Genomic DNA, 23,608 nt, shown 5'->3' on the forward strand with positions numbered 1-23,608 from the left:
AATTACCTTTCTTGTGTAATGCCTATTAAACTTTGTCCATCCACACGCAAAAGCTGATCTCCAGCCTGTAACCGACCATCAGCATCGGCAGCTCCACCAGGAACTACACTCTTTATATAAATACCCAAACGATCTTGTCCGGCACCTTTGGCAGCTACGATAGATAGACCCATGCCATTCGAATTTTTATGCAATTTAATAACTTGCACCTCGGGCTGAGGAAGTTTGTTGGACATGGCGCTTGAAGAACGGGCCTAAAAGATAATATTTTGAATAAAATTAGAAAGTGATTATTTCTGAAATCTTCTTTTGTTTAGTTAAAAGAAGTATGTTTTCAACATAAAATATTTGCTTAGAATATTAAAACTACTAGTCTATAAAAGCCATTATTCATACTCACATTAAATTGGTGCATATACACGGTCCACAATCCTATTGATGTGGGTTGAGCAGCCAATCGACACATTCCCTGTTGCTGGAGAGGATTTAAAAAATCCACCAAGCCTGAAGGTATGCCACGCACTACATCACAACTGAACCCATCGTCGGGCAACAGTAATGCCAAATGTAATTCTGGCGATTCTTCTAGACGAACTTCTCGACCATCAGCTCGGGTCAATTCATCGGCTACAGATTCAGCCATACGTATGGCTGTATCGACCAAATTTCGAGGAATTTTCTCTTGTTGTAATAAAGCAGCCATTTGCAATGAATTCAAACGGAAACAAGAGCATGCCAATTGTTGAATTTCTTCTACAGATGTTTTGGGGGCCTGTAAGAATTGGGCACACTGGTTGATTTTGGCCAAATGGCAATCGGCAGCCAACTCCAAGCCCTGACGTTCAGCCCACAATTCAAGTAGTTGTAAACGTTCGGTCATCACTTTGCCCCATTCGGCAGTGCACATATGAGAATTGGCAACAATCTGTAAAAAAAGTTTTCATTAATATAAGGTACTCTTTAAATTAATTTATTGAAAATATAAATATAACAAGAACACAAACATTTTCTTCTTCATTAACTTTTGCTCACCGTATTGAAACAAATCACATTGATATAATGAAATAGTTGGGAAAATAATTGTATTGTCAAGGCAGCATTTACACGGCATCTTCTCAGCAGAGCCATGGCAGAACCTAAAACGGTTAATACTAAACCAGCGGCAGAATCATGATCTATTGTCTCCGATAGAAATTGATTTAGGGTCTGCGATAGCTCAACTCTAAAACAGTTTACCAAATTACGAAACGCTGTCTGCACACTTTCGGCCAACACCTCTTGTGCCTGTACCGAAAATGCACTTATGTGACGATCCGATTTGAGAAAATGTAAAAATTCTGATGAATTTGCCATCCAAAAGGCCAGTATACGTGGATCGGTATATTGTTCTTGTACAACATTGTAAATAAGATTAGCGACATGATGCAAAAATATTGTTAATTTATGGGCACGTTCTGTCGGCTGGAGCTCTGGACGGTAATGTGTTGAAGCACGATATCTGTAATGGGTATTGAGAATGAACAGGGATTAGTAAGATGTTTGCAAATTCCTCGTTTAGAATTTGTTTGTATTGAATTGTTTTTGTCATTTTCAGGTTTTCAATTGAAGGAAGTACAATTTTCGGGGTTATCGAAAAAAAATATTTCCAAAGACTTTTAGACGGGTGTTAGCCGAAGTAAACTCCATACTCTTTAGTGGCTGGAGGTTACAATACCATTCACGGTGTGTATTTTGTTAAGTTTTGTTAGTAAAAAGCTAACAACAAGGTCGGCATATAATATTGTCACAATAAAATGCAAACATTCTTAATACACATAATAATCTTAAAATAAGCAAATACAATCAAGCTTAAGAAATTTGTTCCTTTCGACTTTAAACTCAAGAATGAAGCAATAAAGGTGAATAAATGCAATGATCTGCCGAATAGGCTATTATTACATGTATCAATTTTTTAGAGGAAATGGTTTTGTTTGTATTAAAATGTGTCATACAAATATATATATTTAGAGGGTTGATTTGTGATTGGTTTTGATAAAACGTCATTATTTTTGGAAATGTTGGCTTATATCCTGAGAGTTTAAAGACGAAAGGGTTGACATTTTAAAATATTTAACAAACCTGGCACATAAATACAAAGAATAAACGGGTGCTAATTTAAAATGCGGGGCATTAACATCCAATTCGGTTATGATGTGTCTTAGAAAAAACTCCTGATGGGTTTCAGGAAATTCTAAAACGGCCGGCAATATTGGCTCCTGGCCTTGTGGCTCAATGTGGGCAGCTGCTGACGTTGATGACAACGGCATTTTGGGAGATCTATTAAAATAATAAAGAGCAAATTAAAAATATTATATATTAATAATAATAAAATATTTTCACATGGTAAATATTAAGATAATGTATAGGTTTTATTAACGGATTATTTTAGCGGACAACACAAATTTATGATTTAGCGATTACTTGTAAGATCAAAAATAATTAACAAACACACGTAGAAATGAAAATTGTTTTTAAATGATTTGGCAAACAAACAAATAATGAAAATCAAGAATGAAAATGATTTTGAAAAAACATTAGCAAAAAGACTTTTTTAATTACAACGTGTTTAGATTGCTTAATGAAACAAATTATATAACTTGATAGTGTGTTGTTTTATGTATTCAAAGGTCAAGTAAAAGCTGTAAAAATTGTCTAGAGAAAAATATTCATTATTTTATAATAATCTTTAGTAATATTATTAATATATTATTCAACAACATACCTTTCTTGACTATTGGAACCACCGGATTTCAAACTGGATATTGATTTCGTTTCATTTTCCAGATTACCTTCTAAACTCTGGGTGTCACCACCACCACCTCCTCCTCCGCCGCCACCGGAAAAATTTCCATTTCCACTGGGATTTGTGTTATCGGAACTACCATTTGTGGATGATCTCAATTTGCCATCAATTTCAGTGTGATCTCCAGCATTGGGATTGTGGGGATCATAATCGCTTTTGTGAGTCTTCATTTTGAAATGGAAAATAATAATGTAATAGTTTTTGTTTAAAAAATTATAATTATTTTCTTTTTTCTTACCGAACTTAGCGCCCCATCCTCATCATTCCATGATCCTGGCGATGCTGGTGAACGGCTGTTGTGATTTCCAAGCGTTGTGAGTTGTTTTTTGTTTTGTTTAAACAAATTTGTAATTTCCGTCCAAATGTCGTCATATATGTGTATTGTGTATGTGTATATGTTTGTGTGTTTATTGCGTTATGTGTGTGTGAGTGTGTCCATATGCATCGATATGTTCATGTAATGATTGTTTTTATGATTGATATTGTTTTGGTGTAGTTTTTTTTGTTGGGTATAAATAATACAAATGCATTTGTTGGTGCATTTTGGTTTTTTGTTTCGTTTCAATGGAAAATTAACAACAACAACATAGTGAAATAAAAACAATAACAAACGTGATGGTTTTTCACAGATGCAACACATAAAATGAAAAAAAGTAAAATAAAAATATGATAAAATAATTAGGTTAAAGGGTCGAAATCAAATTACAAGAAAATGCATTTCAACAATCTGTGGCAGAAGTGAACGTAAGAGATGCAAAGGAGAACAATGAAGAGTTCAGTATGTCTGAATCGAGGCCTACTTTATTTCATTTATAAATATTAAAAAATATTAACCGGGACAAAGGAGGACGATGCACTCTATAAAACTGAAATCTCTAGAAAGATGGACCGACGTCTTAATAAGCAAACGAATGTGAAATTTGGATTTTGATAAATTATCTTTTTCCTTGGCCTCTCTAATAATACAAATTTCTGTAAATTTAATTCATCCTTTTCAAGACATAAATGTTTTAAAACCTTTGGATTTCGGATTTCAGGACTTCGAAAAGTTTCCGGTCCTGCATAAGATGTGTGTTTATAAAGCGTTATTAAGAGAGAAAAAATCGTAGTTATAACTGAATTCTGAATTGCCAAACCGAAGAATTTAATTGTGCTTCTCCAACTTTTGTTTAAAAGCATTTTCTTTTTGGATATTTTATGAATGAAATTAAAAAAACTTTAACGATTTGTTTATAACAAAACACAACATAAATATGAACATTAAAAAAATGAATAATAAGAAAACATTTAACGACAAGCAAGCAGCATAAAACAATACTTGATAGTGATTATGGTTTTCAAATAAAAAAACTTTTATATTTGGGTTTTGTTACATTTTATAACATTAATACACACACAGAGAGCACATCAAAACAACAATTGTTTGTTTTTTGCTATGTAGAATGCACACTGAAACTTACCTTTCATAGAGACAGGCCGAATCCAATTGTGACTGTGACAAGGCCAAATTGTAGCGGCCATCTGTGGGTGAGTCCACAAACCGATATGAGGCCACGCGACCGAACATTACCACGGAACCGTTCTGCAAAATAAACAAGCACATGTTATAAAACAGCAATTAAAAAAAGTTTTTTTAGAATTTTTATTAAAATTGATGGATATGATTTTTGCACAGCCTAATGGCAATTACATTTTTTTCTTTTGTTGAATATTAAATTAGTGGAAGAGTTTTGTGTTGCTCTCCCTTGAGCCTAAAAAATTCAACGAGACAAATTAATCATTACCGCTGATATACACACGTCTAATATGGACTAATTTTAAAATTCGACTAAAAAACAAGGGGCGTTTGCTATTCGAAACGCCTTTATTACACAGAACGCGACGACACAGATCAGATCAGATGTGTGTTTCAGTTGTTGATGTTGTTTTTTATTATTTGGGAGAGCGCCCAAGAACAACAACACCAACAAACACTCACAAATATTTAGACGCACAGCGGTCCGTTGGACAGACAGACATTCGTTGTTTCATTGCATTCATGACATTCTGATCAAGCCCATGCCGCCTCTTTTGCCGCATGAATATCGAATCGAGGGGCGGTATGATAAATCGACATTTGACCCCCAGACAAGGACGTGTGGTTAATTTACATCCGAGTTAATGGCTCATTAGTTAGAGCAATCATTTTAAGTGTAACACTGAATGACATGGTTTAGATAGATGATAATTGGGGGATGTTTTTCGTCTTCCTTTGGGTAATGTCATTAAATTCAATTACAGTCTTAACACTTTCATTTACGAGTACATGTTTGGAATGAATTGACTTGGCATTAAGCGGAAATAAAATCACGTTGTTTATGTATTTCAATCACTTTTTGAAATTGTGGAACATTTTTTCGTTTTTGAACGTTTTGGGAATACATAATTAAAAAGATCGGAAATACTTCAATTTATAACACTATTAGAAAATCGTCCTCTTCATAAAACAATTTTTGGATTAAAAATTATACATTTTTCTAAGATAGAAATAGTTAAGGAAAATTAAAAAGTTGTTGATATTAGGTTGGCGATTTGTTGTATTATTTGTTGCCATTTTAAAGGTAACCTCATAATGCCTCTCTCATAGAAGTCCTGCTCTCTATTTGCAAAAAACTCTAATAGTCGACTTTTACAATCCTCCCTAGATACCAATTTTTTATCATTAAAGAAATGTTGCAAATATGATAATCGCTTGGTGCCAAGACCGGACTGTATGGCGGATGCATTAAAACTCCCCCGCAGCTTCTGGCGAGTCACTGTAGATGTGTGTGGCATAGCGTTGTCCTGTTGGTCAATTCTGTCCGTTTCTGGTCAATTGTAAATGGTTCAAAACAGTTTATGGTCGAATTTTAGCTACTGGTCGATGTTACGACTGTTAACATGCCAGTCAACTTCGATCATTTCTACTATTTTATCGACATTTTCGACGACCGGCCTAACTGTGTATAGGTGTATCTTTAACATCAAAAATTCCTGAACGGTATCTACGAAACCAAAATTGCACATAATTGGCGGTTACAGTATCGGAACCATAAACACCATTCACAATTTAAGCCGCTTGGCTTGCATATTCGTATTTGTTAAAGAAAAACTGTAAAATGTACCGAATTTTGTTCCTCTTCACTTCCAATTTTAACACTCTATTACTCACAACTGAATGCACCAAACAAAAAAAGCGAAAAAATTTTGTTACTGCGAAATGTCACCCTTCCAAGGAGCATAACTCTGATAGTATCGATCAAACAACATTACGAAAATCTATCAGTACAGCCATCTGCCAAAAAATAATGGATTTATTTTCCTCCTATCTAATACATTTAATAGTTTTACAAAGTAACTCATTTATTATATATACATAGGCTACGTAAGAGGTCTTTACTTATATAGATTATTCATCAACGACCTCAATCAGATGTATCTTTCTAGTATTGAAAAGAACCTTAATCAGAAGTCTTCTCTTAGTAATGATTAAGACCCCAATGATGAATACCACAATCAGAGGTATAGATAAAGACCTCAATCACAGGCCTTCTTCTTGTATAAATAAATGCCACAATCAGAGGTTTTATTTTAGAATAAGGGAGGTATTCTTCTATAGTTGAATAACTCTTCCGGATGTTGTCTTATATATGTTGTTTTCTTCTGATGAATACCTTAATAAGAACTAATTTTCTAGTATAGATGAAGACCTGCATCAGAAGTCTTTTTCAATTTTATATGAAGGCCTGTACTTCTGGAGTAGATTCTCTTCTACCATAGATTAAGAACTCAAGAATAAATCTGCTTATAGTATAGAAGACCTCTACAATAGAAGAAATCATGTATGGAAGGTTTTTTTTTCTAGGATAGAAGAAAACTTCTACTGGAGTTTTTACTTGTTTTTCTATTGGAATCGGCTTTTTTAGCCCAGATGAAATTCCCCTCGATAGTGGACTTCTTTCATTATAAATAAAGATATTTCTAACATTATTAATAACCAAACTTATTACACCGACACTCTCTCTTTTTTTGCTTCTCTACACAGATTATGTAGATGATGTTGAGGCCGATATCGATCTCTCTCCGTAACTTGAAAATGCAAAACAAAATTTGATTTTGAATTTGAATTCATTAATTAGATGGAATCTCATGGGCTATTGAATGGATGAAACAAACTCCAAATAAAATGTTCCTCAATGTGTAGCGATGCTATGATGCTGGGCTCTCGTCATCAATCCATTTTATTGATGTTCAGTATTTTGAACAAATGCCACCCCTCGTTTAAGTTAAATTTAAAGCTTTTGTTTCTTTTTTTGTTGTGGAATTTCTTTTGTGCGTTTTTCTCGCTTGAATATCCAATTAAATTGTTTAAAATGAATTTAATTATTTTCTTTATTTTGTTATTGTTTTGTTTAACAATGAGTCATAGCTATTTGTATTATTAAATAATTTTTAAAATGTAAGTTTAAAAAACATTAATAAAAACCAGTAACTACATGAAATGAGCAGCATTCAGGAAAACCATTAAATGGCTATCAAAAATTATTCTGAAGGCTCTTTTGTTGTGTATTGTCTTTAAAAAGAAATTAGAGAGTGAGAGAGAGAGGGAGACAAAGTCCAATAATACCAATTTTTTAAATCAAAACTATCTAAACTAAAACTATGTTCTACAAATTTTTACTATTTTTGCAGATATCATAAAAAATTGTTATCGTAGTAAAAAAATGTACATTCTTGCAGGTTGTGGAAAAGACCTTTTTTGTTTGTTTTTGAAAGTGTCTATTGTTTATTATTTTTGGAAATATATCTGATATGAAAAAAATGACACAGTTTTCTGTTCAAAATTGGAGCAAACATATTTGATTTATTTTCCTGGATATATTTAGTTTGCAATTTCGGTTTGTTATTGTTGCAAAGATCAATGAACCGTAAATCAAATTTATGACGAAAAAAAAAACAAGTATCGATTTTCAAAGCAATAGAGCTTGTTTTTGTGATAGATAAACGTCATGACATCCAAAAACAAACATTGTTTTTTGATGAGATATGTGAGAAACTGTGTTTTTTGTCTATGGGAGGAAAAATTATTGAAACGGAAATTATGGGAAAAACTAATTTATTTTATAATAGGAAAATGACAACGCATGCATATACATTAGAGATAAATGAATATTGTACTTATATAGCGTGGGAACACACCTCAGATTGAAAAGAACAAAAAATTCTAATATTGATTTGATATGAAATCTGAAAATGTCGTATTTTTAAAGAATAAGGCTAATTTTCATGAGCTTACAATCTGTTAATGGTTTATTATTTTTAACTTGTGTGCCCCAATGTTTATTAATCAGCTAGTAAATACATATTTTGTTGGCCAAATTATTCGCTTTTCAATATATAGTTGAAGTCAAAAAGGTGTATGGCAACAATTGTATACAGTTATTTATTATGCAAATTTTTTCGCATACGAATTTTAGCGTTAGAATTAGTTCTGATTCTTGTAAAAAAGAACCTAGAGAATCATTTAAATTGATTTTTCTTCGATATTGCATTTGGCTTTTCCCTAATTAGAATAGTTGCATTAAAAATTCGTGTCTCAAAGAGTTAATATTATAATCTTTATAAGACTAATTATACGATTTTTTATTTTTATTATAAGCTCTCAATTTAAGCAATTTAACTAATGGCGGGCACGATAACTCAAAAACTAATAATACAATCCGTTCCAATTTTTAACACGTTATTCTGTACATACACTGCTACCATATGAACTAGGATAAATGTTATCGGTCAAAATCTTCATTATTTTCAATCTTGGTTTGTGGTCGAAAATAGGGTTTTCCAAAAATCAAATGTCATAGGTCAGCCATTAATTGAAGAAGTTACAAATCAAGAAAAAGCTGGGATGTCATTTCGGTAAAAACTATTGTTTTTTACTGCATCCTATTCTTTAATATCGTATAGTATATTCATGTTAAGAAAAATATTTTTCATATTTCTTATTATATATTAATGTAAAAAAATGTAAAAATAGATTTCGGAGAAAACAAATTCAATGGAATATATATTATTTAGTTTATATTGTTATGTAATTTATTAAGTAGGGATTTATCGAAGATATTTATTATTTAGATATTGTAATATCAAATTATTCTCGTTAGTGTCTTATTATCGTAAAATTAATAGATGTGGCAAAAGAATTTCTAAAACTAATGGAAAACGAAATCGAGAATCTCGCAATAGACATGTTGGAATGAAAGGAAATTGCGTGGAGTGTAGTAGACAAAAACAACACAAGGAGACAACAATAAAGTTATAACAGCAGATGAAAATGTGAGCAAAACCTTTGAAAATATGTAAAGGAAGCGAACCTTTTATATGGATCCTATATAACGTGAACTGATAGATTTTATTCTACACTATTTGCGTCAACTTCAATAGAGGATGTTCAACTCAGTTTATAACCTTGATTCAATTTCAAATTTTTCTTATTTAACAGCCAAGTTGAGCATCATGCACCAGAAACGTCCTGATTTTGCGATTTACTTCGTACCATGATAACACCACTTCTTAAACTTTTGTTTTTTCTGCTTATTTTTTCAGAAACAACACATAAATAGTGCGTTATTGCGCTACTAGTGATACAGAATTCTTCGTGTATTTTACTTGTACACGTTCAGTCGTAAATTTCACACATAATCTCCCACAATTGTGATTTATGCCTACGAATGATATTACTTCTCGGTGACGTTATTTACAATCTCATTCTCCTGCTATGAACCTTGCGGCGATAACCAAATACATATGGTTTTACAAATGACGTCTTCGATAATTATCACGCCGAAACCTATTATCATAGAACTGTAAACGTACTCTTTAATTATCCCTTCCAGTGTCCCTTATAGTACATATAACGAAAAAAAGATAATAACACAAAATTGTTATACATTATTGTCCTATTAGTTTATGACCATGAACTTATTCGTAGACAGGAATAGCATGCTAACGTGACACAATTCCATTTAAATGTCAGAACAATTAAAACGTACTCCACATAATTGTTATAATACAACGGTCAATGCGTGGTCACACACACGCATTAATTTAGGCGGAAAGAATAAATAAGTGGTAGAGAATACCAACAGTTGAAGAACAGACATTTCAGTATGACCAAATGTCACCATATGATTTCGCAGGAAATAAACTGCCAGCCTAAAAGTATACAACACACTTTATTTTTATACCCATATACAACAAATATTTGTAAATGGCTTTTCCTGAACATCCTTTGTACTCATCCTTGAATCCCCCATATGTATACATTTACTTAAATCTCAGTTGTTAAATTAAATAAATATACACATGTGTCATCACCCCCGCTTTTACAGCTTCTGCTTTTTTTGGTATAAAAGTGGCAAAGTTTATGCAATATTTGTCAAATGATGTAAAGCTTTTAACGTTTATATAAAATTAATGTTCACATGCAAGCACGCACTTATACACGTTGCGTATGAAGAACGACATCCAGCCAGCCATTCAACCAACACACACACGGCGAGAGGATTTTTGTTCGAAACCACATATAACACACCACAGAATATTCACAGGTATGCACACATTACAGCTTTTCACTTATCACTTAATCCCTCTCGCCGATGTCATTCACACTTTTGTCGACTGGGTACCTATAAAAATGTTCCCATCACCAGATAATATCCATAATTCACTTGACTCGCACATAAGGGAATTTTTTAAGAGAATCTGATTTTTTTCTTTTTGCTGGGATTTCAAGTGTCAGTTGTTGATATTTACTCACATGTAATATTGTCGGCTGTGATATGTGATGTCCATTCACAAATGTCAAAGCATCAGCGTGTAATGGTGTCACAGTACAAACACCTTCCACCAATGATATGAGACAGTGTCGTGCCTGTATTGAGGGACCAAATAGTTGCAGGCAATTGGTATTAGCCGAACCGACCTGTGGGGAAAGAAAAAGGAACAATGAAATTAAAAAAATCTCCGGAATTTTCAAAAAATATGAAATATATATATATAAAAATGAAACACTACACTAAAAGTTGAAAATCATATACAAGTACCCAATCGAATTGAAAGTCCCTTCTCCATTGGCCTTGAATGACTCCTTACTTGTCACTCCTTACCAGCCACTTAAAACTATGTCTTACAAACCCCCTAAGTGTCATCCATAGATACTCTGTGAAAAAATAATGTTTTTTAAAAGTTTTTTACCCTCCGGAAACTTCGATAAATCTAACAAAATATATAACAATTAAATACTACTCTAACAGTCGAAAAACATCTACCAGTCCATAGTATGATTCTCTGACTTTCAAGCATTATATAAGAACCAACCAAATTTAAAGCCCCTTACCATCCCCCTTAAACGACTCATGTCATCTGTAGATTCCCTAAAATTATTTCTATATAACTCCCTTAAATGCCATCTATAGATACTCTGTGAAGAAGCTACATAAGGAATATTTACTAGAAGTCGCATTAAGCCATTTTCAAGTGTATATACAGACCCCTTACCAGTATATAAAAAATCATTACCAGTTGACGAAAGACATATTATTCATTCCGTGATTGGTGCAACCAATTTCTTCATAAACCCCCGACCCATGAGAATTTTTTGTATAATTTGTACTCACCTCAATGGGATCACTTCCCAGCTTAATGCGTCGACCTCCATCACCACTGTGGGTAACCTCGACCAACATTGGTCCCTCGCGATCCTGTGAAATATTATTGGCTCCATTGGCTGCACCCAAGGGTTTCTTCTTACGTCTTCTTGGCTGTGAATCTGCCGGACGTCTTCTTACATGGAACATTATGGAACCTAGAATTAAGAAAAAAAAAGAGAAGAGAAAAAACATTAACTCACTTTATAAAAAAATATTTTTTTAAATAAACAATTTACGTGTCAAATTCATTTTTCTCAGTATTGAATGTATTTTAAGGCATTGCAAAATTTAAGGAAATCTGTGTGCGTAATAACCCAACTTCCTTCGCACTCTAGATCACGAGGAGAAGTCTTTACAAATTGAGCTTTTTCATTCGACTAATAATTCTAAGTGCATTTTTGTCTTTTGGGAGGAAAAAAACTTCTATCGAAATGTGTTATAGAACACACATGGCAAAAACAACAATGGCAGTCATACAGAAACAACAACTAAATGCACCCCTCAAATTTTTTGTTGTTGAGAAGTTTCGCTTATTTTAATGGGAATTTTGTAAAAAAAAATAACTACAACAACAAAATGAATGAACAAAACAAAAAAAAATTGAATCACATCCAATTGAAAGTGATGGAGGTATAGGTTGGACGAGAAACTAATAAATGATAATCTCTGGAGTGCTAGAGTGCAAGTTTATGAAACTGAGGTTTCAATTGATTCAAAATATTATTGATTATTTTCATAAACTCGTCTGTAGTTTGAGAACATTAATTCACAATTTTTTTTTATCAACTTGTTCATGTTGACTGCAGTTATAGTCCTTCTGAGCCGCCGAAAAAGCCTATGGAACATTAGTCCTTAAAAAAACCTATAGTTGCTTATAAGAGCTTCGATATTGCAGGCACAGTTTGTTACACGCAGTACTCTAAAGAGAGAACAACTGAGACAAAAAGGTTTTAATGTCAATTTCTGAATATTGTGAACAGGCCTTGGACAATTGGTTGTCTATAAGGCTTGGTTACGACATGACTTTATATATTTCCTAAATGTCACGGATGACTTCCAAACACTGACCTATAAAATATATGTGCCGAAAAATCATAATTCTGCTGAGCTGACTCTATAAAATATCATTGTAACTCTTTAACCCCTAAATGTACGTATGTGCTTCTCAAGAAGTCCCCCTCATTTTTGCACCCTCTTACTAAAAACAAAATTTCTCCTACCTGCCCCCTTCTCCATCCTTCTCTTCCAGCAAGCAAGTTCATCTCTCAATGTCAACCATAAAACAATGGTAATGTGTCGCATCATCAATTTTAAGTTTTATTTTTATTGGAGGTTATGTTCTCAAATAAAAAATAAAATAAAACTGCAGTTAAACCCAAACGCAAGCGACAAAAAATAAATAAACCAATGACAACGACAACCAACACCAACAAAAAGTAAAATCAAATCCGTACTAATCTCAACACAAAATCCATTGAATCATAAAAACCATTCGACAGCCAGACTCAACATCTCAACAACTACAATAATGGCTTTTAGAACTAACAGCACAAAAAATAAATACAAAAAAAAGGAGGCGTTAGGTCGGAATGTTATGGATTTAAATTGCCCATAATATACTAGTATTAAATACAGATTTATTTGATAACGAGACAAAGTGAACAGAAATAAAAAATAAAACAATTGCAAAAAATACATTAGGGTGGAACGATGAAAAGTTGGATGTTACCACCAAAGACAATATCAAAATCGAAATCTCAGAACAGGCATTTAACGAAAACAAATAAAAATGGTTAAGTTCCATCATACGGTGAATTTTCAAAATACCTAAAATAGATCGGGACTTTTATTTTCTACCAAATGATAATCCAAAATACTAAAATAATGTCAATTTGATAGTATAAAAACCTGCCCAATCTCCTCAAAAAACCGACATTTGGAGATACCGTTATATTGGGGCCTACCCTATTAATCATTTTCAGCCGGAAGGTTGGCCAAATGATCGAAGTTGACCGGCATGATAGCAGTCGTAACATCGCTCGGGAGCTAACAATCGACCATAAAACTTTACAATTGACCAGAAACGGCCAACGCTAGGCCACACTCATCTACAGTGACTCCCCAGAAACATCCGGAGCTTGATTGGGAAGTTTTAATGCATCCGACATACAGTCAGGACTTGGCACCAAGCGATTATCTCATTTTTCTTGCATTGCAAAATTTCGTTAATGGAAAAATGGTATCTAGGGAGGATTGTGAAAATCGACTACTACAGTTTTTTTGTAAATAGTGAGCAGGACTTATATGAGAGAGACATTATGAAGTTACCTTAAAAATGACAACAAATCATACAACAAAACAATGCATATTTGGACAAATCTGACATTCCGTGGACAGCCTGTCAAAAGCTGTTTGTAGTACTATTTTAAAGAATTTATATATTGTATTTTTATCAGCAAATTTAGATCCATATTTTAAATGTCACTACCGGACGAGCATTGTACCAAAACAACTTTAGCATCTAGAATGTACATTATTCCTTTGGAACAATTGAAAAAAAAAAAATGATTTACTGAAGGAGCCAAAATTGGTGAATGGTATAACATGGATGCAGAAACTATTTCCAAATGTCTAAAGAATACTGATCTTATTCCAGATATATTGAATCAAATTTATGGAACTTCGGTTAAATGAAACATATATCAATTATGCGCATTTCGTATTATTGAAAAACTGCGGATAATTGAAACAAAATCCCTGCATTTTGGCCACTTTCAATTCCGCAGATTTGAACACAATTCAACGAAAGGTCTCCTTTAAGACCTGTTTTACGGCATGACAAGTAAGTGAAGTTATTGGTCAAAAATTATGAAAAATCTTTCAGGCTTCTCTGAAATTTAATTAATTAAAACTTTGAAGAATAATCGTTGTTTGTTTTTTAATTTTCACATCTCCAACCCAATATAAAAATTCCAACTATGCATATGTAGTTGTGTGCGGTCAGGTCAGTTAAGTTTATTTTTTGTAGTAACAGAAGGCCAAACGAAAATCCTATAAATAATACAAATATCAACCGTAGCACTACTATTGCTGTTCAAACACATAAAAATGCAAACAATACTCTGCTGTGTATGTAAATGAAATAACGAAATTTTTTTATTTTGGTTTTCAGTTCGAAGTAAAAAAAAAAAAAAAAACAAAAAACAGTAACGTATGTGACCAAATAACGTCACACCAATTCTATACAGTATAAAGTTCAACGAAGCATAAACAAAATTCTGATGTCGAATTTTTGTTGTTTGCCATTGATGTGGAAGGAAAAATTTTCACACATACAATCAATGCATGACTTTATTAGTTTGTTTGTGTTTGTGTTTTTTTTTCTTCAAAGAAAAACTGTAAAAAAACTGGAGCAAAAGTTTAAAACTCTTTAAGTGAGAAAAAGCTTAGATAAAAAGAGGAAATTATTACTAAAGTATACTTTAAGGAAGTTGAATATAATCTTGCATACTTTAAGGAGCTTATTTAAATGCTCAATGTTTTTAAAATGAGCTTCTTTAAATGTTTTGAATGTTACAGTTCACAACTGAGTAGAAAGTTATTTTAATAACTATGATTATTTTCTTTTAATTCTCTCCAACAATATATACAAAATGAAATCACAAAATGTAATCAAGTATTACAAATTACAGTTGACAAAAAAAAAATATTTTTTTATTTTCAATCTCTACGTCTGATTACATTTCAATTACATACACAATCCAAGCAATGTGACTGATGTAGACACCGAAATCCAAAAGGAGAACATATATCCGAAACCGTGGCAACACACATTGACACATTTCTATTGGAAATCGAAATGCAATCCCGGTAGCAGTAGTAGTTGGCTGGTTTGTTGGAAAAATTAATATCTGAACTGTGGAGTTTTGTAATGTCATAGACATAAGGATCGTATAAGGTAGGTAAATTGCAAAGAGATACAACTTATTTATTTGAAACATGGAGAACATATATTTTTCAAATACTTCAGCAATTTAAAATTATCGTCCGTAAAATAAACATTTTACCCATGTTTTGTAGTTAAGCTATTTTGCATTTTATCTATTCATGAAATGCACTACCACATGACAGGATGCATTGACACACAGTTTATTGCGTTCACATTCATTTCGACTATCAGCCATAACACTCACCCAGGGACTCAATACCATTGCCGTGATATTGCCTAGAACACTTTTAATTGATTTCGCAATAGACAAGAGACCGAACGAGAGAATATTGGTCGGCTTCCCGTAACAGTATGACGATGACGACAACTACGATGATGATAATAATGAAATAAAAATGTCATTTCAGCCGTAGCTTAGCCGCCTGCAGACACAATCGAAATGTCAAATAAATGGGAAAACAATGATGGAAATTATTGTTATAACTTTTATGGATTGAGTGCTGAGCAAGAACATGAAACAATTGTGATGGACAATGACTAATGGGTGGTGATGGCAATAAAAGGAAATTGTGTTAAACCACAAATAATGAAATAATGCGCAATAAAGAAATTGTCAATTTTCTTTATACCATGAAAATATATAAAATACAGTGTATACTTTTAGGGGTATCTCGTTTAGCGGTCATCATCATCTGCACATTCAAAAACATTTAAAGTTTTTAGAGTGTAATTTGTAGATCGAAGAACAACAAAAAGAGTTCGCCCATATATAGAAGAAATCCTTACAGATATTTTCTATATACAAACGTTTTTTCCGGGGTTTCAATTGACTGACTCCTTTATATAGATCATCTGCAGACAAAAGTTAATTTCTAGTTTTTCCATTTCCAAGATCAATGTTTACCTATTCTGACTTTCTATAAATAAAATATCCTCTAATGCCTTTTATAGACAAAAATAATTTTCCTGGACGTTACACACATTTCTTCTACACACTGAAGACGTTCTTCTGTTATTTTTTAGTTATGATAGTCTAATTGGGTCTTGAAAAATAATCTTCTCCAATAATTCTATTATTGGAAGACAATATTCATGCCTTTTACAGACAGGGGACCTCATATACTCCTTCTTTAAACAGAACACCTTCTTCAGGCCTTTCATAGACAGAAACCCCTTTTCTAGTATATCACGGTATTATATGGGTAGGTGCCCCTTTTTCTAATAAAGAAAATATCCATTCGTAGTATTCTAAGGCAAAAAAAATTGTCAGTTTTCTGTAGCCAGATGATCACACCTAACGACAGAACACAATTTTCTGGTTCACTAAAGAAAGAAGACTTTTAGGGGTCTTCTTAAGGCAGAAGGCCTTCTCTAGGTTCTGTAAAAGACTTTTTCAGGACTTTTACTGATAAGTGTCCGGTTTGAATTACTTTACATTTATATTATTGATATAATGCTTTGATATATTAGTTTGGGGAAAAAGAAATCCATTATTTTTATATGGAATATAGGACTTTTTTTTAACATGATGTATGATTTGTTGCCACTTTAAAGGTAACTGCATAATGCCTCTCTCATAGAAATCCTGCTCTCTATTTGCAAAAAACTCTGGTAGTCGATTTTCACAATCTTCCCTAGATACCAAGTCCGGTCTGTATGGCGGATGCATTAAAACTTCCCAACCAACCTCCCGAAGTTTCTGGCGAGTCACTGTAGATGTGTGTGGTCTAGCGTTGTCCTGGTGAACACGACACCTCTCCTGCTGTCCAATTCCTGCCTTTTTTGGTTAATTGCTATCTTCAAACGGTGCAGTTGTTGATAGTAGAGAATCTTCCCGGTCGTTAGTCCTGGTTTGGCCACCGTTTGTGGTGCTTTACCGCTCTTTGACCACGATCATTTTCGCACAGGGTTATCGTATGTGATCCATTTCTCATCCCCAGCAACCATCCGTTTAAGAAATGGGTCTATCTCATTCCGTTTGGCCAAGGCTTCGCAGATGGAAATTCGATTCCTCCTATATTTTCCTGTTAATTGGTGTGGCACTCAAACATCGTAAACGATTTAAAAAAGTTTTATGGTTGATTTTTAACCCCTGGACGATGATACGACTGCTAACAAGTCGGTCAATCTCGATCATTCCACCCATTTTTCGACATTTTCGACGACCGGCCTAATGGATTTGTTTTTCCCCAACCTAATATTTGTTTCGAATATCGTAACTTCTATACTATAACCTGTACTCTTTTGACAGCTCTTCTGTAGGTTGCAGACTTATCGGAAGTATTTTATAAAGCCCCACTGCCGATCTATACATGGAAGACTAATCAGAGTTTTTTATATAAAAATTACATTTAATATTTTATAGAAAAACCTTCTCAGGCCTTCGGTGGGCAAAATACACCCTTCTTCGTGCCATAGAAATGACACATGTTCAAAGCTTGTCTCCTCCCGAACCACTAATTATATATACACGTTTTCCTATATCACTTTTCCATATACCTATTCACATTTTAAATTCAATAAAAATTTCAGCTAACTCCATTTAAAAAAAAAACTTCCCCCAACTGTATGGCATACTTTTAGGCGACAATGTTTTTCACCTGATGACAAATTTTACTTATATATTCTATTCGCCATTAAATTGCCACACAATTTTTATATACTCTAAGCAAAGTGTTAAAACCCAATACTATTTCCCTGAATTCCATTGGGCAATAATGGTCGGTCGGTGTGATGATGGTGATGAACAATGGCAACTGGTCACAGTGACCGTTGATTATCTGTGGCTTGTCCGCCTGTGTTTGTGAAGACGAAATCAATCATTCAAGCGTTTAGTGACAACAACTGACAGAATGGACACCAATAAACGATGGTAAATGTTGATCATAATAAAGGCCATGAAATTGAATTATTTTTTATGATAATGACAATAATGATGACGGCAATGACAATGCGCCTACGACAAACCCAAACGTTGGCCATTAGAGCCGTAACCACCATTTGATGATGATGATGATGATGGGGTTGGTTTAGTGTCAATAAAAATGGTCATAGAAATATCTAAATGTGTGTGGAGGGCAGAGTAAGTGAGTGAGGGTATGAGGTGGATGAAGGATGGTTGGGTGGATTTTTTAATGTGAAAAAAGGAAAAATATTTCAAATGTCATAAATTGATAAGGAAATTGACAACCAATATTTGTAATCAGATTTTAGCTACGATTTTATACAGATTAAAGTCAGAAATGATTTTTGCGCAAAAACTTTTTTTTTGATAAATTTGAATTTCCTCCTCCTTTCCCACAGACATCATACAAAAAAAAATCACCACTCCCTGATGCAAAATAAATATCATAGTCTACTTTTAGGATGTTCACTATATTTCAGTAATATTGCATACTTTGTAGAGCATATCCTTTTATCGTTATCTTCATTATACTCTACGCCATTCTCTGAATAATTTATAGTTGACCTTTTTTATGTGCAACAGGGAAAAGTATGTACGAAAATGTTCGTTTGCCTTTTGACTGTATTCTGAATTAATTTTAATAATAGTGTAATTGAATTGTTGGAAAGTGAAGTAAAAAATAGTCCATGCTATGTCGACAACATTATCATAAAAATGTTAATGTTTTTTTTGTAAATTTTTTCTCCCACTTTATTTATATTCGACGAACATTGACTGATGAGAATTTTATTTTAGTTTGAAAGAAATTTTGTGTCAGGAAAAAAATATATAAAATAGTTTTTTGCTCGGCACACTGTTGGGTGTTGGTAAATGAACCGAGCAGTAGGCAAAGTTTTTGAAAAATTGTGTTAGTTTTTTTCATTTGTCAGCCACTGTATTTTCATAGTTTAAGTGTTTCCATTTAGTACAAAATTTCTTTTAGTTGATTAACTTTCCAAGGACGAATTTGAAAATGATTTATTGTTTGCTTTGCATCCGAAAACTTCGTAGTTGTTAATTTTGTTAAAGAAAATTTGATTTTGAATGAAATTAGCAAAATCAGAGTTTCTTTGTTATGTCTTAAAGTATGCTTTTATAATTGGTTGTGCCTAAAAGTATGCTGCACAATTTTTCATCTAATGGCATTGCCTACATGTATGTGATAGAAACATACTGATGAAGACTTACAGTAGATATTACATTTATAATAGACTTACAGAACGACTTTCATTTAAAGAAGACTCCCAGAAGGACTTCTATTTATAAAAAACTCACGGAAAGAATTCTATCCATAGAACAGGTTTTATGAAGAAGGTTAGGACCTACTTAAATTCTTTTATCTATCAGATATCTACAGAACATGTAATATATGAGTCGTTTATTTTGAAAGTGGTTTAAGTCTATTTTTTTCTTATTTTGAGATATTTAAGGGTTTGTGTTTAATTCGTTTCAAAAATATTTTTAAGTGCTATAAATTTAGTCTGAGGCTTTGTGCTCTTCAACAAGTAAGAAAATGTAACATTATATGTTTTGTAAAATCCAAGGTGTGCACGAAAATCTGAAATGGACTTAAACCATTTTCAAAATAAAAGACTCATATATAGAGGACTAATAGAAGGTCTGAGCCAAACAGAAATTATATAGAAGACCTACAGAAGGTGTTATATTTATAGATTATTAATAAAAGATCTTCTGTCTGTGACATGATAAATATTTTCTCTCTGTAAAATACCTCTGGAAGGTATCCTATTTATATAGAGCTTAAAAAAGAGATATAATATCTATAGGCCCCTGTAGATCTTCCATTTGATTTCAGGGAAGTTCAGAGATATGGTCGATTTTTAAAGAAAATTTGAATTTGAAATAATATAAAAATTTTGGAAGACTATACAGGCTATAAGAATATTAATATGAGAATATCCGCCGCGATTGGAAGACTATCGGAGAATGTTGCAACATTTTCTAAGCTATAATTGTGTATCAAAGGAATGCATATTTAAAAAAGGCTCATAATTAACATTCCATTGTCAAGAATTATAAGACCTATAATCGTACATTTTTGTAGACCTCCCATTTGATTTCTATTGAAGGCATCGGGTAGATATTTTACAGGAGGAAGGCATTAGGTAGGCAGAGAACCTATCGATGTCAGACGTAGAATTTTGTGTGTGTGTATTTATACTACAATTGCTAAAATTCCTCATAAATTGTTTTTTAATATACTTCATCGATATTTTTATTTAACTTCCTGATTAATAAAACTTTTTTATTTGCAGATTATATTGAAAGGAAAAAACTCCCCACCACTTCCAATTTTTTTATCTAAAATTAGCTTAGCTATTTTTATTTCAAGATATAGAACATATGAGGTAAAAAAAAGTTACTTTGAATTGTTTTGGCATATGTTGTTAATTTCTTATTCGAACTTTCCCTATCGCTTGGGTGTGTAGATATATAGAGAGGGTAGGCAGTGGGAAAAAGTTTTATTTTGACACACACGAGGAAAACAAGTGAACAACTTAGTGCTGTTTTATTAAGAAGAGACTTGTGCTCCCTAACTTGAAGGACAGAAATAAAAGACTTTTTAAAACTTTAGTACCTAAGGGCGTTTCGGTTCATTTTGCGAACAAATTGTGAACATCGTCGATAAGGACTTTTCGTTTTTCGCAGTTCAGGAAATTACAAAAAGGCAGATGAAGCGTAGCATAACTGATAGCGGGAAATTTTGTGAAGTGATAATGAAAATGATGCCACAATTATATACCCCAAAGGCAACAAGGGAAACCGAAGCAACCAAATTTAGAACATCAAATGTATTTGGTGGTTTGGAAAACGTGTAATGAATTATTGCCGTAAAAGTGTTAATAAATAATAACAAAAAAGGTATATAGAAGTAGAGAAATGTGAAATGATGGAAGAAACGCACAATATAATTGTTAACCACAGTAATGCATGAATGAGTAGCACAGATTCCAGTTTTCTTAAGAAGCTAATTTTCCCTTTACTTCTATGTTACAAATAGGCTCAAAAATAATACATCCAAATGTATCATAATTGCAGATAAATTAGTAGCACTAATTGCTACAATATTACAAAATAATTTCTGCTTGTGCTGCTATTTAATTGCCCTCTCCTCATGATATCAAATGTATAAATAGGATAGCATATCCCCAACATTTTTAGTGTGTATGTATGCGTATTGGGGTTAATATTTGTAGTTTGGTAGGGTGGTTATAATGGTGATAATTTTCATGTTGCAGGTCCCCCCAACAAATGTTTCATTACAAAAAACATTTGTCATGCTTAACACACAGGTATCATGAAAAACAAAACCCCAACAATACATAGAAGTAAATTCGTACAGATGGTAGTTATTTTGGAGTGGGTTAGTGTGTGAAAGTCACATGTGTGATTGTAGTAAATTTATGGGTCATTTATATTGTGACTTTTGCCTTGGGGGAACATAGTTTTTCTGAGGGGGGAGGTGCATTGGATAAAGAAATTGCGTTCATGAACCTTATGTGACACATAAAAAGATTTCCAAGGACCCACACAGGTTAAGTGCCAAATCATTTGTAGGTTTGCCAAAGAAATTTTAATATTAAATGTACTTTAAAATAGAAGTTTCAGTTTTCTAAATTTATTTTAGGGAAGTTCGGAAAGAAAGAAAAGCTAATTTAAAAGAATAAGGATGAACTGAGAGTGTTGATAGGGGGATATGTGATAGTCAATAGTCACATAATCGACTATTGGAGAGATAATTCTACGCTGTAATTATGTATCAAAAGAAGGTATATTAAGATACATAAGTCTCATAATTCTGTATTAAATTTTCTATTGTTTTTCATAACTATTCATTGACGCCCAACGTGAGGATATTGTTAGCATATTTAATATTCGTCTGACTATTAGACATTGTAGTTTTTATATATGTTGTGAGTTATAGTTAGTAACCATTTGCGCCCAATGTGAGAATTTTTGTTGGAATATTTTAAAAAACGTTCTTTTTTATTTATTTGAACTTTTGCCGAATAAATTTTTAAGTGTATCATTTGTGCTCTTTTTTAATTAATACAAGTATTCATTGGCGCCCAACGTAGAATTTTGTATGTGTATTTATTTATTCCTTTTATCTTGTTAATTGCAGTTCTTGATAAAATTTATAAATCAAAATAACTTTTCATTGGCACCCAACGTGGCAATTTTCTTAAGATATTTTAAAACTTTTTTTAATTTTTTAAATTATTTATTTTTTTAAGGTTTTAGTCTATTGTTTAATAATATATGTGTTTCTGTGACTTATTGACAAGATCGACTAGCTTTTGGCGCCCATTGCGATAAATATTTAGCACAGTTTTAAGAGTAAGTCATTCTTATTTTCTTCAGTGCATAAATGAAAATGTGCAACATACTTTTAGGTGTTTACGATTGCAGAAACCCATTGCCTTGAGAAAAACGAAATTAGTATAGTTAAAGAACAATTTCATTTAATTTATGATCATATTTCTTTATACACTTGTGTGTCGAATTTATTTCATTATTACAACTTTACAAACAAAACCCCTCATGCCAACAACACTATGGATGGAATCGAAATTTTTCACACACAACCAAGTCGACAAATCGACATCGTTAACACAGAAATTCAATTAACTTTTTAATAAAAAATCACACGCGGCAATCAGCAGATGGAAAACTTTTTCGCATATGAAAACGTTTGCGAAGTTTTTTTCATGCATTTCAACAATGGTAATTAAAAACAACAAAACGGGAGTACGAACGAAATCTCGTTGCCGAAATCCCCAAATAAAGCCAATTTTGTCGATGTGATGATTTTTCCAATTTAATAATTTTGCTTGAATGTGTGTGTGACGCTCGATATTTCTTCTACTACGCACCGCGAAATCACGAAATTGCTAGTTATTTTGTTTTTTTGTTGTAGTGTGGGGTGATGACTACGAATTGGAAAATTTTAACGCAATATCCTGCGACAGGATATCACATTGTCTTACCGTGGTTTTAACCGCTTCACAGTACAAAACAGACTAAAGTACACACGACGAACAAAGGAGACACAACACACAATACACAATCAGTGGGATAGAATGAATGAAAGAAAGTACAACAATGACAACAACAATGGTGGC

The 23,608-nt window shown here is 32.8% G+C and overlaps 1 protein-coding gene across 1 annotated transcript in view; it reads right to left on the minus strand.

Moving 5' to 3' along the window:
* LOC133321038 (afadin) overlaps nt 1–23,608 on the minus strand; it is a 65,960-nt gene that overhangs the window by 8,597 nt on the left and 33,755 nt on the right. The window contains exons 6-14 of the mRNA XM_061530143.1: nt 11,536–11,723; nt 10,677–10,841; nt 4,303–4,424; nt 3,081–3,135; nt 2,762–3,006; nt 2,119–2,316; nt 1,033–1,498; nt 401–925; nt 7–254 (exon numbers count right to left, since the gene is read on the minus strand). Coding sequence (XP_061386127.1) covers nt 7–254; nt 401–925; nt 1,033–1,498; nt 2,119–2,316; nt 2,762–3,006; nt 3,081–3,135; nt 4,303–4,424; nt 10,677–10,841; nt 11,536–11,723 — 2,212 coding nt within the window. The remainder of the gene's footprint in view (nt 1–6; nt 255–400; nt 926–1,032; nt 1,499–2,118; nt 2,317–2,761; nt 3,007–3,080; nt 3,136–4,302; nt 4,425–10,676; nt 10,842–11,535; nt 11,724–23,608) is intronic.

The sequence above is a fragment of the Musca vetustissima genome, unplaced genomic scaffold (assembly GCF_032173495.1).
Source record: "Musca vetustissima isolate MV318-11 ecotype Yass unplaced genomic scaffold, APGP_CSIRO_Mvet_v1 utg38845, whole genome shotgun sequence".
In the NCBI taxonomy this organism is placed as follows: domain Eukaryota; kingdom Metazoa; phylum Arthropoda; class Insecta; order Diptera; family Muscidae; genus Musca; species Musca vetustissima.